This window comes from Musca autumnalis, unplaced genomic scaffold (genome assembly GCF_047663935.1).
Source record: "Musca autumnalis isolate F117 unplaced genomic scaffold, ASM4766393v1 scaffold_2, whole genome shotgun sequence".
Lineage (NCBI taxonomy): Eukaryota > Metazoa > Arthropoda > Insecta > Diptera > Muscidae > Musca > Musca autumnalis.
The window spans coordinates 199,205,493-199,223,992 of NW_027411755.1; the positions used below are offsets into that span (position 1 = coordinate 199,205,493).

Sequence of the window (18,500 nt, forward strand, 5' to 3'; positions counted from 1 at the left end):
ATCAACGTTTTGGTCTTCTACCTATAGAGGATCCCTGTAGGTGGTCTTGTATCTATAACTGGTAAGGAAAGGATCAAAGTCGGGCGGGGCCGACTATATGATACCCTACACCACTGTGAATATGTAAAATATATTTGGGAGCTATATCCAAATCTTAGCAGATTTCAATATAATTTGGCACATTTATTTTAAGACCGAATTCAGCCACACATTTAAAATTTCATCAAAATCGGACGTATATAGCGAGTTTGGTGCAGCAACTACGTCAAATCGGCCGAAAATATGTATGGGAGCTATATCCAAATCTGAACCGATTTTCACCAAAAGCAATAGCGTTCTTCCTATGGCTAAAAAAATTGTAGTCCCCAATTTTCAGCTGAATCGGACAAAAAATGCGACCTGTACGTTGCGAACAAAAATACATGGACAGACGGACGGACATGCATAAATCGACTCAGAAAGTGATTATATGTATATTCCCAAAAGGAACTATTACGTTCCCTTTTGTATGTTACATACAAATGCACAAAGACATAATACCACAGTGTGATGTAGGGTATAAAAAAACTCCTTTCGGAGGTCTTGATCTATGGAATATGCCGTTGGGAGGTTTTTTCAATCTATTGAAGACCTCTTTTTGAGGGTTTCTATCAATAAAGAAAACCAATGGGTGGTCTTCTGCTTATAGAAGACCAATTTGGGAAGTCTCATATCTATAGAAGATCCCTTTGGGAGGTCTTCTAACTAAAGTAGACCCCCTTTTGCAAGTCCTCTATTTATAGAAGACCCTTTGGGTGGTGTTCTTTCTACTCATATAGGAGGCCCCTATGGATGGTATTGGAATACCCTTTTGGAGTACCTGTAAACATAGAAGACCCCATTGAAAGGTCTTCATCTATAGAATACCTCTTTTTGGGCGTCTAGAGGACCTTTTGGTAGGGCTTCAATCTATGGAAGACCCCTGTGGGAGATCTTCTATCTATGGAAGACCTCTGTGAGAGATCTTCTATCTATGGAAGACCCCTATGGTAGCTCATCTTCTATTTAAGACCCCATCGGGAGGTCTTCTAAGTAAAGTAGACACCTCTGGGAAGTCTTCTAACGAAAGTAGACACCTCTGGGAAGACTTCTATCTATAGAAGACCCTTTGGGTGATCTTCTACTTATAGATGACCTTTTGGAGGTCTTCAGTCTATAGAAGACCGCTGTGGTCTGGCTTTAGAAAAACCCTTTGGGAAGTTTTTTATCTACAGAAGACCCTTTGCGAAATCATCTATCTCTAGAAGACACTTTGGGAGGTCTTCTATATATAAAAAACCCTTTAATAAACCTATAGAAGACCCCTTTGGAAGATCTTCTACTCTTTGGGAGTTCTTCTATCTATAAAAGACCTCTTCGGAAGGTCTTCTATCTATAGAGGACCCCTGTGGATGGTCTTCTATATAGACAACCCCTTTGGGATGTTTCTATCTATAGAAAACCCCTTTGGATGTCTTCTATATAGAAGAACCTTTTGGATGGTGTTCTTTTATAGAAGAACCCTTTGGTATTTTTTTCTACAAAAGTTTCTTTGCGAGGTCGTCTATATACAGAAGACATCTTTGAGAGGTCTTATATATATAGAAGACCACATTGGGAAGTCTTTTATCTATAGATGACCCCTTTGGAGGTCTTCTACCTACAGAAGAACCTTTTGGATGGTCTTCTTCTATAGAAGACCCCTTTGGGATGTCTTTTTTTCTATAAAGTTGACTTTTGGAGGTATTCTATCTATAGAAGACTTCTTTGGCAGGGAGGTCTTCTATATATGGGAAACCTACTATCTATAGAAGACCTTTTTGGGAGCACTCTTCCACGGAAGACAACTTTGGGAGGTCTTCTATCTATAGAAGACTTCTTTGGGAGTAATCAGTTTGTAGAATACCCTTTTGGAAGTTGTTGTTGTAACAGTGTTTTACTTTATTATGTTTGAATGTTCGTTCTCCTGTTCAATCTGGCTCTGAGTCTATCTCCAGTTCCAGGAAAGTGGCTACTGTGATGGGATGTAACCACAGATCCACTGGAGTTAGATGAGTAGGTTTGGCGGGGCAGTTGAATAGGTGCTTTGTATCGTGCGGGCCCATGCCGCATACTGGGCAGATGTCTTGCACGGTGCGATCAATTCCCGCCCAATAGGAATTTAGGCGACTTCAATATCCCGAGCTTAAGTGAGCCAAAACTACTCTGGTTTGTCGTGGCAGCAGACGCTCTTCAGCTGCGATAGATGGGGGATGTACTCCGATGACTGCATTCACACAATAATTGCTTAAGGCCTTAGCACCTGTGTCCGTGTGAATGCTGCAAACCTGCCTGATATGCCTGTTGATCTAGAGGCTCTCTCCTATATTGTTGGACCTACGTCTCTAGAGCATGAATATCCTTCTTGATATGCCTGGGTTTATCGGTGGCCAGCAGATGGTGATTGGGATGGCTCTCACGGTAACACCCGAGCAAGTACTGCAACGATAGCATCTCATTATGTTGTCGTACTGGAAGAATCTTTGCCTCCTCATGTAGATGATCCACTGTAGATTTGAGGAGGCACCCTTTTGCTGTTCTCAGGGCGGCGTTCTGGCAAATTTGAATCTTGTCCCACTACGTGTCACATAAATTCGGGGACCAAACTGGCGCCGCATACCTTACCACAGACTGACCTATCGCTTTATACGTGGTCAACAAGGTTTCTTTATCTGCACCCCAAGTGCTGCCGGCTAGGGACTTGAGGACCTTGTTCCTACATTTCAGTTTATCGCAGATAGCTGTGGCATGCGCGGACGACGTGAAAGTAGTGTCGAATGTTACCCCTAGAATTTTGGGGCAGTTTGTGGTCGGAATTCTGCTTCCATCGACCCTGATATTCAACTCTTTTCTATACTGCGCCGTCCATGTGGTGAACAGAGTGGCCGTCGATTTAGTGGCGGATATCTGCATATTCCTCGCGTGGAAAAAGGTGGTAAGATTGGTTAATGGGAGTTCTCCGTTCTATAATGTCACGGTAAACCAGAGTAGCTTTAATATTTTTAAAGAAAAATCAATGTTCTGTATCTCCTAAAAATCTTTAAAAAATCCAAGTTTTGTGTCGCCTAAAAATTTTAAAAAAGTCCAAGTTTTGTGTCGCCTAAAATTTTTTAAAAAATTCACGTTTTGTATCTCCTAAAAATCTTAAAAAAAATCCAAGTTTTTGTGTCTGGTAAAAATATTCAAAAATTCACGTTTTGTGTCTTGTAAAAATCTTTAAAAATATCAACGTTTTTTTCGACTAAATTTTTTTTTAAAAATCCACGTTTTGTATCTCCTAAAAATCTTTTTTAAAAAAAATCCACGTTTTTGTGTCTGGTAAAAATATTTGAAAAATTCACGTTTTGTGTCTCCTAAAAATCTTTAAAAAAATCCACGTTTTGTGTCTCCTAAAAATCTTTAAAAAAATCCACGTTTTGTGTCTCCTAAAAATTTTTAAGGATTCACCTACAAAACGTGAATATTTATTTAAATTAAAAAAAAAAAATAAATTCATGTAAAAAAGGGTGTATTGTCCTTTTAGGATTTTTTATTAATTACTATCTTAGGACTACAACAAAAACAAGCATTCATTATAAAAGTGATTGATGAGCAGTGATAACTACAAAAAGTGTTTATTAAAATGATTTTAAATTTCCATACATTCCCACCTCCTGGCCAATTGAAATGTTTTCAAGAATGAATTGAAACATAAGGAACTGCATTCAAAACTTGTAAAAAGGTGTTACGTGCAAAAATGAAACGTAAAATTGATTAGGAAAATTGTGAAATTTAAATTTGTGGGTTTAAAAACCGAACAAAAAATTAAAAGGAAATTCACAAATTAGTGGTTGTTTACCTTTTAATCCTGATACCAGGACACGCCATGGATATTTGTGGCTATAAGAGGCTAAATTACCACGTATTATTATGTAGGGCATTTGGTTGGATTTATTTCGACTTTTATGGCGTGGTTAGATATTGGGGTGGTGGTGGTGGTATTGGTGCGCCACTACAAAACAATTGCATCAATTGGAGACTTTGATTGATTTTTCTTTCTTCAATGTTTGTATAAACAGATATTCGTTGTTTTGTAGTTCTGCGAAATCCAAAAAAAATATCCACAAGTTATTAAATTTCGCACGACACAATAAATTTTCGCTTTATTTTGTTTTCGTTTTTCCTGTTTCTTTCGCTCTCAAAGTTTCACAAATGACTGAAATGCAAAGTTGATGTGGAAAAACTTAGATTGGCTTTTTTAGACTAGAGCAATTTGTTGCTTTTGTTGTTGTTGCCGTTTTTTCTTTGGTTATGTTACTTTTTTGCAAAAGTTTTGCCGGTTTTTATTTGCCGGAATGTGGTCGGTTTTGGATTGTTGCTATGCTTTGTAATTTTTTTTTGTTACTTTTGGCTGGCTATGCGCTAATTCACTTTTATTATGATTGTTGTTGTTATTAGTTTCTTTACTGCCACAAGTCGTTGCCTTTATTAACAGCTTAGCTTCTTTGTTCGGAGTGTTTTGGTGCTGTCATTTAATTTTGCTTTAAATGGCTATTTGTTGTTATTAACAAGGTTGTTGCACGACGATGTTAGTAGACTGGGGGCTAGACAAAATAAGGTTTGGTTGTTAGTTCAAAGACAGGTAGGCTAGTTATGGTTAAACGTTTTTTTTTTTTTTTTGTGATATGATTTTCTTTTGTGTGAATTTAATTTTCTGTGCAGATGTTGAATGGAACTTTTTGAGGCTTAAATGGGTTTAAAGGAACCTCTCGGATCGGGTTGAAATGTTTACCATAGATAGTCCTTGCTACTCGGATCACAACGATACATAGTTTTCTTGGTGGAAGTCCACACATTCCGAGATATGGGTATTGACTTTTCGGAAATGTCTTACTATAACACCATTATTTATGTTGCATAGGGAGATGCCCCTGGGGGATCGTGTTCAAATTTTCACCATAGGTAATCCTTTGTAACATGGGCACAACGATATATACTTTTATAGGGATGTCGCTACTGGAACAACGTAATGTTGTTAAAGTAAATCAAATCCAAAAATGTCAAGACCCACATCCAAAGAACTATGGACTTCCCCTGGGAATCTATATATCGTTGTGAGCAGGATACCAAGAACTACTTATTGCAAAAATTTCAATCCGATCCGAGAGGTGCTCCTAAACAACACTTAGTCTCTTTTTGGTGGTTAAATTTGTAGCCACAACTTTGGGAGGTCTATAGAAGACTCCTCCTTTAAGAGGTTTTGTATCTATAACAAGTAAGAAAAGCGTTAAATTCGGCCGGACCGAACTTTTTATACCCTCCACCACGAACTATATTGATGTGAATTCCAAAAATTCCGAAAATTGGGAGATATCGTCCTATGGGGTCTATATGAGGGCGTTGACCTATACCGACAAATTTCAGGTGGAAAGTTGTATACCCTTAACGAAGACTAACTACCAAATTTCATTCATTTCGGAGGGATATTGACGTCACAACCTTCAAAATACCAAAAATCAGGAGGAACCGTTTTATGGGGGCTATATGAAGACGCGGGCCTATACCGACAAATTTCAGGTGGAAAGTTGTATACCCTTAACGAAGACTAACTACCAAATTTCAGTCACTTCGGTGGGATATTGAGGTCACAAGCTTCAAAATACCGAAAATCAGGAGGTCCGCTCTATGGGAGATATACTAAGGCGTGGACCTGTACCGACAAGTTTCTGGGAGAAAGTTTTATACCCCAAATGAAGACCAAATACCAAATTTCAGCCATTTCGGGGGATTAATGTGGCTACAACCTTCAAAATACCGAAAATCTGGAGGAACCGTGCTATGGGGGCTATATGAGGGCGTGGACCTATACCTTCAAATTTCTGGGGGAAATTTTTGTACCCCCAACGAAGACTAAATACCAAACTTCAGCCATTTCGGTGTGATAATGAGGTTAAAACCTTCAAAACACCGAAAATCGGGAGGTATCGTCCTATGGGGACTATGTCAAAACGTGGACCTATGTAAACATTTTATGGTAGAGGGTATAAAAAAAAAGTCTCCCGTGGGAAGTCTTCTATATATATAAAACTCCCTTGAGAATTTTACTTTCTATAGAAGACCGCCTTGGGAGGTCTTCCATCTACAGAAAACTTCTTTGGAAAGTCTTCCATCTATAGAAGACCCCTTTGAGAGGTCTTCCATCTATAGGAAACCTATTTAGGAGGTCTTCTATATACAGAATACCACTTTGGGAATTCTTGTATCTATAGAAGACCCCTTTGAGAGGTCATGAATCTATAGAAGACACCTTTGGAAGGTCTTCTATCTACGGAGGACCCCCGTGGAAGGTATCTAAAGAAGTTCCCTTGTGGAGGTATTATATGTATGGAAGACCCCTTTGGGAAGTCTTCTATTTTGAAGACACCTTCGGTATGTATTTTATCTATAGAACACCTCTTTGAGAGGTCTTCCATCTATAGAAAACCTATTTAGGAAGATCTTCTATCTATAGAAGATCCCTTTGGAAGATCTTCTATCTATAGAAGACCCCTTTGGAAGATCTTCTATCTATAGATGACCCCTTTGAGTGGTCTTCCATCTACAGAAAACCTATTTAGGAGGTCTTCTATATATAGAAGACCCTTTTGGGAAGTCTTTTATCTACAGAAGACCTGTTTGGAAAGTCTTCTATCAATAGAAGACCTCTTTGGGAGGTCTGCTATCTGTAGAAGACCCTTTTGGGTGCTCTTCTATCTACAGAATACCACGTTGGGTATACTTTTATCTATAGAAGACCCTTTTGGGAGGTCTTGTATCTATAGAAGCCCACTTTGTGAAGTCTTCTATTTATAGAAGAGCGCTCTGAGAGGCCTTCCATTTATAGAAGACCTATTTGCTAGGTCTTCTTTTTATAGAATACCTATTTGGGAGGTCTTGTATCTATAGAAAACCACTTTGGGAAGTCTATTTATAGAAGAACGCTCTGGGGTTTTTTTAATCTATAAAAGACCCTTTGGGAGGTCTTCTGTATAGAAGATCCCTTTCTGAGGTGTGCCTTCTATAGAATATCCCTATTAGAGGAGTACGATTTATAGAAAACCCCTTTGGGAGGTCTTTTATCTATGGGGGACCACTGTAGGAGGTCTTGTATCTAAAAGAGTCCCCTTGTGGAGGTCTTCTATATATAGAAGACACCTTTGGGAAGTCTTCTATATTGAAGACACCTTTGGGAGTTTTTCTATCTATAGAAGACCACCTTAGGAGGTCTACTGTCAATAGAAGACCACCTTGGGAGGTCTTCTGTCAATAGAAGGCCACCTTGGGAGGTCTTCTATCTGTAGAAGACTAACTTGGAAAGGCTTTTATTTATAGAAGACCAATTTGGAGGTCTTCTATCTATAGAAGATCCCTTTGGGAAGTCTTGTGTCCATAAAAAGTCCCCTTTGGGAGTCTTCTATGAATAAAAGACCCCTTTGGTAAGTCTTCAATCTATAGAAGACCGCTTTAGGAGTCTTCTGTATATAGTAAAACCAATCTATAGAATGAATTTTTGGGAGGTCTATATATTTATAAAAGTCCCCTTTGGATGGTTTTTTATCTATAGAAGACACCATTGAGAGATCTTCCTTCTATAGAAATCCTCCTTGGGAGGTCTTCTATCTATAGAAGACACCTTTGGAAAGTCTTCTATCTATAGAAGACCGCTTTAGGAGGTCTTCCATATATAAAAAAGGCTTTAGGAATTATTTTATCTATAGAAAACCTCAATGGAAGATCCCTTTGAGAGGTGTTCCATCTATAGAAGACAACTTTCTGAGGTATTCTATATATAGAAGACCACTTCGGGAAGTTTTCTATCTATAGAAGACCGTTTTGGGAGGTTTTCTATCTATAGAAGACCCCTTTGGGAAAAATATTCATATCTTCCCGCGGACTTCCCCTTTGGATGGTTTTTTATCTATAGAAGACACCATTGAGAGATCTTCCTTCTATAGAAATCCTCCTTGGAAGGTCTTCTATCTATAGAAGACACCTTTGGGAAGTCTTCTATCTATAGAAGACAGCTTTAGGAGGTCTTCCATATATAAAAAAAAGGCTTTAGGAATTATTTTATCTATAGAAGACCTCAATGGAAGATCCCTTTGAGAGGTGTTCCATCTATAAAAGACAACTTTCTGAGGTATACTATATATATAGGAGACACCTTTTGGAAGTCTTCTATCTATAGAAGACCGTTTTGGCAGGTCTACTATCTATAAAAGACCCTTTTGGGAAAAAATCCTCATATCTTAAAAAAGGTATGGACTTCCCCCGCGGAAAACCATATATCGTTGAAATCAGGATACCAAAGACTACCTATGGTAAAAATTTCAACCCGATCCAAGAGGTGCCCCTAAACAACACTTGTTCTCTTTTTGAGGTTAAATTTATAGTCACTACAACTTTTAGTAAAACCAGGCTAAACTAATCTCAACTCAATATGTACAACACCATTATCTAGTCTACATTTGGAATAACCCATTGCTCAAGATGATACGCATTTTAAATGTAAGCCAAACCAAAGGTGATTGTATGTCTTCTCGTGTATGTGAAACATTCATGGAAATGTTTGTATAATTTTAAAATTGCTCTTTTAATGTTTACATTGCATGTCTCTAATGGCCTAACAATGGACTATTATTACACATGGCTCTGTGACAATGTAATTTCAAGGGAATAATACAAAACGATGGGATTTTCTAAGCACTGGCTACCATAATGGGTTGTTAGAGGGAAGGTTCTTAGTCTCAAAGGAGCCCAAATGATCTAAATGAGATTACAAAATTTGCCAAAATCGTAAGATTTTCTAAATTTGTTTACATTTTCTACAGATTTTTCTGTCCGATTCTAAAATGTATTTCCTGGGAGTTTAAAACAACCTTTACGACAAATTAAAAATTGAATCATAAGAATCAAGAATGTTTGGATATACATAAATCAAATTGTTAGAAATACATTTCTCGACACTATACCAAAAACTTAACAATTATTGTGATTCTCTTTTAAAAGGCTACTGTTATTATTTATTCATTCAATATAAATAAAGTGCTGATAAACACGTCATGGTCCCCACCCATTGCTAACATCCCACTAAAAGTAATTTCACTTCCAATATAAAAGCAAATAACCTAAGTCTTTTAGGGGAGATAAAAAGGACAGGAGTTCACCTTTAGCTCTCGCAGCGAACGGTCAACATCTCTTTTTCGTGCGCTCAACACAAAAGTCTATTTTTCGTATCAGAGTAAAACAAAAAAAATCAAAGTTCATTTTCTCTATCATCTTTTATTTTTGTGTACTCGTCATACAAGTTTTTTTCTATTACTGCCTGTTAGTGATCGGTACTCGTAATGGAGTCCTCCTCTGGAGGAAACTACTATGCTAGTCTAGACCCAGGGGAACCAAGTTCCGCCTCTCCTAGACGCAAAAAACAAAAAACAAACGCAACCGTCATGCTTGGAAATTCCATGGATTATCCACCTCTTTTGCAAACACGAAACAAGAAGCAGCAATGTCCAAAGTTCGTAATCATGAAGAGCAAAAATATCGATCAACCGTTGAAATCATACAACATTTTCCTTTTATCAAAAGCCATACAAGGCATTTCTTCAGAGCCAACATTAAAAACAATATTCACGAGAGATGGAAATTTAATGTTCCTTACAAAAAACGAATCGCAAGCCCATCGTTTCATCAGGGCAAAAAGTCTACCAGGCCTTTGCCCAATAGAATGTGCACTACATCCTACTTTGAATATTGTCAAAGGTTTTGTATACTGCGATCTGTTAACCAATCTTAGCGAAGAAGAAATTGTAAAAGAAATGAAATCCCAAGGAGTTGTTGGATGCAAGAAGATAACCTCATTTAAAAATGGCATTGTATCTAATACACCCATGCATATTCTCGATTTTGATCTCTACGAAGTTCCACAGACTGTTGATATTGGCATAATCCCATGCAAAGTGAAGGAATACGTACCAAACCCTTTGCAATGTAAAAACTGTTACAAAATAGGCCACACAAAAAATTTTGCAAAAACAACACAGCATGTGAAATTTGTTCTTCTGTAATACACGATCCCACACCATGCACTAAGATCCAATGCATCAATTGTAACCACTCTCACCGCTCCACCAACAAACAGTGCCCAGCCATATTACAGAGAAAAGAGATCTTAAAATATAAGATAAAAAATAAATGCTCATTTAAAGAAGCATCCCAACAATCACCAAAGCTCACGAATTTTGAAATACCAGTAGAGAAATTAGAGGAAGCAATGGAAGAGCGAAAACTCAAATTAAATACAATAAACAAAGACAACAACATCTCAACTACCGTTGAGAAAACAACAAAACCACAATCTCCTACTGAAAAAGTCAACAACCAATTAAGAAAAGAAACTGATTCAACAATATGTACAACATCCACCACTGAAAATTCATCATCAAACACTCTGCTAAATTCTTTTTTGAAAACCAACAATTCTATCTCCTCTCTCAGCCCCACAACTGAAAATACTAAAACTACCATTTCACACACAAATACATCAACATCACCTACAAATACTTCAACATCATCATCACCCGCAAATACATCAACATCATCATCACCCACTCAAAATGTACAAAGCAACAAATTCACCTCTTCGTTTCTCAGCAACTCAACTACATCATCACTCAATATCTCAAGAGCATCATCTGCAGATACAAAGAGCAATACTCTCAAAGAGACACCTGCTAAAATCACTGCAAGAAGGTCTGAAATAGACACACAAGATATTGACATGACAAGTAGCTAATCTGTTATAGTACTTTTAGATTTCTGTATCCGCTCGATTTTGAGTGTCGATTCCATGGCGTATACGGCAAATGAATCCAATGGTTTTTTTTTTTTTGACGTATGCGCAATGGAGTTGTCATTTGGAGTCGAGCGGATTTCGTAGGTCTAAACGTACTATTAGATACATTCCATCTCGATTATCAATATGGATAACTTTAAGATTATCCAATGGAATATTAAAGGTTTGATCAATAATTATATTGATCTTCAACATTTAATAAATGATTATAATCCGGATTTTTTATCCATACAAGAAACACATATACCATATAACGGAAATATAATTGCGCCATCCCAATTTGCTTGTTATTCAGCAAATCATCCGGATAACAGAACTGCTAAAAGTGGAATCGCTGTTTTTATTAAAAACCATATACCTCACAAACAAGTTACCAATAACTCTAAACTCCTGAACATATCAGTTGAGGTTACTCTTAATATAAAATTTACGATTGTTTCGGTATACATCAACCCGAACGAAGCATTTTCACATTCCGACATCTCAGATCTTTTTTGCAATATACGTACACCTATAGTATTCGTCGGCGATGTCAACAGCTGGAACATAATTTGGGGATCAAATACAACTAATCCTCGGGGTAATATTATAGAAAATGCCCTCAACATTCAAAATTTGTGTGTGCTCAACGATGGAAAACCCACGCATTTGTCAACATTTGGCACTCACACCAATATAGACATTTCGTGCTGCTCTGCATCCCTATTAACATCCGCTACTAGTCACACATTGGACGACTTATATGGTAGTGACCACTTTCCCACAATTACCAATATCTTGTTGGGTACTTCTTTCATAAAATCAAAGCCATCGATCAAATATAACATAAAAAAGGCGAATTGGGACTCTTTTCAAATTGATGTCGATAAGAAATTGGACACTAAAAATCTTAAAGGTAACCCAAATAAAATTAATGCGATCTTCACAAAAGCCATTCACGTAGCTTGTAACAAAAACATACCAATTTCTAAAATTATACCAAGAAAGACCGTCCCTTGGTGGAATAAGGAATTGGACACCCTACGCAAATACAAGATGCGTTGTTATCGGAAATTTAGAAAATCACCCTCTATGGAGAATTTAAAATTATACAAAAAATCCAATGCCAAATTTAGATTTGAATCCAAAAAAGCAAAAGCGTTATGCTTCTACAATTTTACTAAGACCATAAGCCGTGATCTTCCCATAAATTTTGTGTGGCAAAAAATCAATAGATTATCAAAAAAATGTGAGCACCACTCCTTTACAACCATGGAGTCCAATGGTATACTTATAAATGATCCTGTTGATATCGCTAATCACTTTGGTAATAAGTGGTCAACCGAATCCTCTAACACCAATTTCTCCAGTGATTTTTGTTCCGCCAAATCAAAAATTCCATCAACATTTTCCAATATCGCTTTAAATAAACAAGCATCTACAATTGAATCAAAAATTGAATTCTCCGAACTTTTATTGGCGATGAAAAAAGTCAAAGGGAACACACCAGGACGTGACAGTATATCATACCCAATGTTGCTAAACTTGTCCAACAAATGCAAACATAAACTGCTCTCGTTTTACAATGATGTTTTCGAAACTGGTATAATTCCTCATGCGTGGAAGGCTGCAACAATTATACCAATCTCAAAACCAAACAAAACCAAGACAGATTTTTCTGCGTATCGACCCATATCTCTACTGTCTTGCATTTCAAAACTATTAGAACGCATTATCGCCAATCGGTTATCATGGTTTCTAAGTACACGCAAACTAGTTGCAATTAACCAAGTTGCATATAAATCAAATCAGGGTTGTACAGACGTACTTCTACACATTGATTCGTATGCATCAAAAGCCATCTCTACAAAAAATCATGCATCCGTATTATCAATAGATTTTGAAAAGGCATTTGATCGCATAGGACTGCATGTCATCTTAGAATCCTTATTGTCATGGGGCGTTGGCTACAAAATCTTAAATTTCATCAAATCATTTCTAACAGGACGTCATTTTCGAGTTAGAATTAACAATTTCTTCTCCGAGCAGTACACAATGGATAATGGTATCCCACAAGGATCTCCACTTTCTGTGATGCTATTCCAAATAGCCTTTAACCAAATAAGTGATATCATCAACCAACATCCAAAAATATATCATTGTCTTTACGCCGATGACTTATACATTTTAAATTCTAACAAGGATAATACCACTACCAACAATCTGTTCTCCAAAATAATAACTGACATCAACACATGGTCCAAGACATCCGGTGCCAAAATATCTTTCTCAAAGTCTTCAATTCTTCACATTTGTCGAAAGCACAATTGTCTTCCCACAGACATATCGGGAAATGGATTTAATATATCTTACGTTAATAAACTCAAAATTCTGGGCATTGTATTCCAAAAAAATTATCGGTGGAATGAACACATCCTAAAATTGAAGAAAGACCTAATACCGAGGTCCAACATCATCAAATACCTGTCATCAAAAAGTTTTGTCCACGTAAATACTCTGACATACTTGGTAAAGACATTGGTTTTAAGTAAAATTGACTACGGTTTGTATTTATTCGGCAATAGCCCCAATTCAACACTAAAACAAATTAAATCTGTATACCATGACAGCATCAGAGCAAGTTTGTACGCGTACAGAACGACACCCATAACTACATTGCTTATAGAATCTGGGTTACCCTCTCTCGAAGACAGATACCAAGAGTCTATAAATCTGTTATTGCCGAAAATTCTGTCTTCCAAATCCTCGCTTATCGACGCAGACGTATCCAAAATTATGAAGGCGAAAAGAAAACCCAAAACACCATCAGCCATTTATTACTCTCTTACAAACAACGTACTCAATTTCAAAGATAAGCTGTCTTCTAACAAAATAAAAAGTCCCACTTGGTGTTTTTCAGACAAAGCTTGCGATATATCCCTCAGTACTCTAGGCAAGAGTACAACTCAAAATGAAACATACTGTCAACATTTTCTTAATTTTTCTTCTCAACATTCTGATTGGCAGTTCCTATACACTGACGCATCGAAAACAAACACAATATCATCATGCCGTGGTTGATGCTGAAGGCTACGTTTTAAAGACCAAAAAACTCATAGACTTTGCATCCATCTTCACAGCTGAGGCTGCAGGGATAATTGAAGCCATCAACTTCGCAACATCAACAAAACGTAAAACAGTTATTTGTTCTGATAGCTTATCAGTAATAAAAGCAGTTTCTAATCTATCAAATATTAAATGGACTTCAGTTAACACAATTAGAGATGCATTATCTGAAAATAACAACATTAAATTATATTGGACGCCTGGGCATGTTGGCACTAAAGGAAATGGTTACGCGGATGAAGCGGCTAAGAATGCATGTACAGCCCCTCTAGTGTATGACAAAATTACAGAGAAAATTGATTTGAGAACTCATATTAAAACTGAGCTCCTCGATATTAGAGCAAACAAATTAGCTCTATTTAGACATAACCATTACAATCATGTCAATCCTAAATGTATCAAGCCCATTTATCCCACATATGTGGACAAAAAGAAGATAAGATTATTCTCCAGACTACGTATGGGACATACTATATCCACGCATCAACATCTTATTAACAAGGACATTAACAATACTTGCCCGAAGTGCGGAAGTATCTGTACAGTAGAGCACATCTTGCAGAATTGCAACCAACTTTCCCATCATTACCACACATATCTTAACAACCGAGGACTGGATATCCTGAAATCTCCAACACCTGCCAACATTGAAGCAATTTATAATTTCATATCAAAATCCAATTTTATAATCTAAACTAATTATATCGTAACTTTTAACTATTACAAGCTCTAGCTGATGGCCACAGTAGCCAATGCTAAATCTTGCTTTACTAACTATGTATTTACTACATTGTTAATAATAAATAAATAAATAAATAAATAAATAATAAAAAGGACAGATTTGCTAGAGCGACTTTTGCTTATTTCCAGGACTTTCTGGGGTTTTTAAAACTAATGAGGGTATTCACTTTGCCTCATCGAAAGCAATAGTTTTGGACTTCAAGTTTGTTTGGACAATTTTGTGTCGATTTAGCTTGGTTGGCTTGGCTGGGGCACATAATAATAATTCTCTATTCCGCGAGGGAAACAGCTAACTTTTTTGATCTAGGGATTCTCTCTTGTAGAGTTGGACCATCCTGACAAGGCATTGGCATCATTACGCAACTAAAGCATGCAATTTGCTGTACTGGAAGAAGCTTTGTGTCCTGTTCCATCACTTTGCACTTATATTCGCGGATCACACTGACGCCACAAAGCTTACACCAAACCGGCATATCGCATTATATGTGGTCAACAAGGTTTCTTTATATGCACCCCAAGTACTGCCGGCTAGGGACTTGAGAACATTGTTTCTATATCTCAGTTTGTCGCAGATAGTTGTGGCGTACGCGGCCGACATGAACATGCTGCTGAATGTGACCCCTAGGATTTTGGGGTAGTTTATGGTTGGAATTCTGCTACCATCGACCACGACATTCAACACTGTTCTCAGGGAGTTCAGCTTTTTATAAATTACACCAGGGAAGGTACCTTATGGTAAGATCGCATACGTTGATCCGCATACGTTACGATCTCAATGCCGTCTTGAGGTGGTGGAATACAGGAGAGGTAGAGAGAGTTAAACAGTTCCGGAGAAATCACCCCAACTTGGGAAACTGCCTGTATCAATGAATTCCACGTATGATTGGCGTTCACACATATAATCGATAAACCAACGTTTGAAACTTTGCCGGAGGGTTGTGTACTTGATGTCCTCAAAGGTTTTTGATAAGCCATCATTGTTCCATCACACGGCCTACTCTGTTTGAGACCTCGACAAATACGCGTGGAAATGGTGTGCAGTGCTGTTGTCATGCTGTGCTGCATACGGAAGCCATGCTGACGATCGGCAACTGGATAGCTATTTCTGACGCTGTTGAGGACTAAAGTCTCAAGTGTCTTTCCTGCGGGCGACAAAAGCGAAATCGGCCTTTAAGATTCTGGCATCCTTGCCTGGCTTCAGTAGCGGGACCACACTGTCCATTTTGCAGACCTCGAGCACGATGTGGGTGGCTAGCGAGAGGTTGAAAACTTTCGTAAGACATTTAACTCCCGACTGATCCAGGTGTTTAAGCAATACCATGGAGATAGCGTCAGGGCCCAACACTTTGGATGATCTAGCGTTCCTAATGGCATTGGCAAAATCATCCATTGTAAATTGTGGTGGTTCCTCCTCGGCAGGAAGGCATATAATGTGACGTAGTACTTTTCTCTTCGTTGGCCAATTCAGATGTGTTCGACAAACTGTCGATTGAACTGAGAAAGTGTCGATTGAAATAACTTGCACACTTCTTCGGATCACTCAGCGTAACTTTTCAAAAGTGACTGAGGTCCTATATTCCTTTTTTCTAGAGTTTAAGAGTGACTTAACGTTGACCCCAATTCACTATTTTGGGCTTCAATGCTGCAACTCTTTAGGCGACCCAGCCACTTGTGGCGTCACTAGGGTTTCCTCCACGAAGCTCATCGCGCTAATTTGCTAGTCCCGCCGACTCGGCTAGTATATAGAAGTGGCTGCAGCTGCATATGCATCACATATGTGATGATGTACGGAACAAACTTTCTGCTACCCGAATATCTGAAGGGTTGGGTAATTAGTTCTCTGAAGCGGTGATTGTTGATCTCTCTGAAATTAAGCATTAGTTTTTCCATGATTGATGATAGTTTGACGTTAAGAGGTTATGAAGTCGGGCGATCTGCTGGTCCTGGTCCGAGAGAAACGATGGGGTTACATGATGGTTATGTTCGATGGCTTATGGGGCCAAGGTAACGTGGTCTGCGATCTACTAACATAGAGCCATTCGATAACTTAATTGTGAAAATCACTCCATGGTTTGAAATTTAACTTCTACTACTGTATATTATGTGAAGGTGCAGAGGAGATAGAGACTGTCGAGCAAATACATCGAAGGTGTCTTTGCTCCACCCAAGAAAAGGCCGATTACCGTTAATGAACTTTAGATTTCGTACTCTTTTGAAAACAATTTTTCAACCTGTTTGTTCTTCGGAATTTTAAACGCCCATATTTTAATGGACCTTCTTCTCTAGGTAAAAATACACCTGAAGAAGATCGCTTAAAGTCCCGTCTTAAGCTCACATTTGATGGAATCCGCCAGAGATTTCAAACTTATTCATATGGTGGACAGCAACAAACAAGGCTACGAGTAAATATGTTTCTTTGAACTTACCAAAAAATTTTCAGGAGGGTGCAAATAACAACTTTCATCAAAAACAATCTCTATCACTGTAATTAGAATAACATTCCCAACGATGACCTAAACTAATCTTCAACCAACTACGAACATCAGAATTTATAATCTTTTGTGGAGTTTGTCTTCAACGAGAGACGTTAAAAATGAATGTAGATATTGGATTTAAGATGCAATACACACTTTTTATGGAATGTTGACTCCTTGTTGTTTTTCATTCATACTGACTGACTGACTGAAACTCTGCCTAACCTTCAACGTTCAAATACATACATACACTTGCAAATTGCTGTGTTAATGAACCTTTCCAATGAAAACCGACCGACCAACCCATCTCATCTGAAAATCTATTTAAAAAACGCAAACATCATTTGGCGATATGTATTTGAGCAATATGTAGATAATTTTTTATTAATCTCACTGATACAAATGAGTTATATTTGTTGTATTTTACTCTTTATGTATTTATGTCACGAGAAGGGGAGTTAATTATTTACATAGCACTCTTATATTACACCAAAACTCACATTAATTGTTATTAAATTCTATATTAATCTTCCTTATGTTACTGAAATTATTAAATATTTTCTCATTTGAGTCCACATAAATTTAGAATTTAGCTTACAATTTTTTTGCACAAAAATCACTTGCCACCGCAAAATAAATTTAAATGGGACTGAAGTTCTTGTGATTCCTTGACATTATCTCCATTTTCGTAACTTGTTTTCCTAATTCCCTGATATGTTCGCCATTTTCGTAGGTGTTCTTATTGAGCATTTCAAACTTTTTGGCAGTGCTTTTCAAACATAAGAACCTTTTACACCATATTTACACTTGCAGCTAAAAAAAGTATTTCGAGTAAATACTTCATTTTATCTAGTTTGATGGAATTTACAATTTAATTGATGCAGTTTTAACCTGTTAAGCCTTAAACACATCCAACGTTTGAGTAAAGTTTGTGTCATTTCTGGTAGAAATCGAAACTTGGCAGCACTTTGACTTTTATTCATCTACCAGAAACGTTGAATGTGTTTTCAGCTATACAGCTTCGGCACATACGATCCGTTGGTTGCGCTTTGAAAACAACAACCACATGAAAAAAGTGTAAGTGATGCCAAGTTTGTTTTTTAAGTTTTCATGTGGTTGATGTTGTGAAATCATAACTCCAATTGCACAACTTCCAATTATAAAAAATAAATTTGTCATATTTTTCAAAACCATACACATACATACACAATTTGTGTATACTGATTTGAAAGAATAAGCAAACCAATAGA

The 18,500-nt window shown here is 37.4% G+C and overlaps 1 protein-coding gene across 12 annotated transcripts in view; it reads right to left on the reverse strand.

Moving 5' to 3' along the window:
* Positions 1-17,966, reverse strand: part of LOC141395113 (uncharacterized) — a 35,892-nt gene extending 17,926 nt beyond the window's left edge. For 3 of the 12 annotated variants that reach the window (XM_073970560.1, XM_073970556.1, XM_073970549.1), the window contains exons 1-2: positions 17,849-17,957; positions 3,896-4,640 (exon numbers count right to left, since the gene is read on the reverse strand). In XM_073970560.1, the coding sequence (XP_073826661.1) occupies positions 3,896-3,977 (82 nt within the window). In that variant the 5' untranslated portion in view covers positions 3,978-4,640; positions 17,849-17,957. Of the gene's footprint in view, positions 1-3,895; positions 4,641-17,406; positions 17,571-17,750 lie in introns of those variants that run through there. The other 9 variants (XM_073970558.1, XM_073970555.1, XM_073970557.1 and 6 more) reach the window with 8 other exon arrangements.
* Positions 17,967-18,500: the final 534 nt, after the last annotated feature.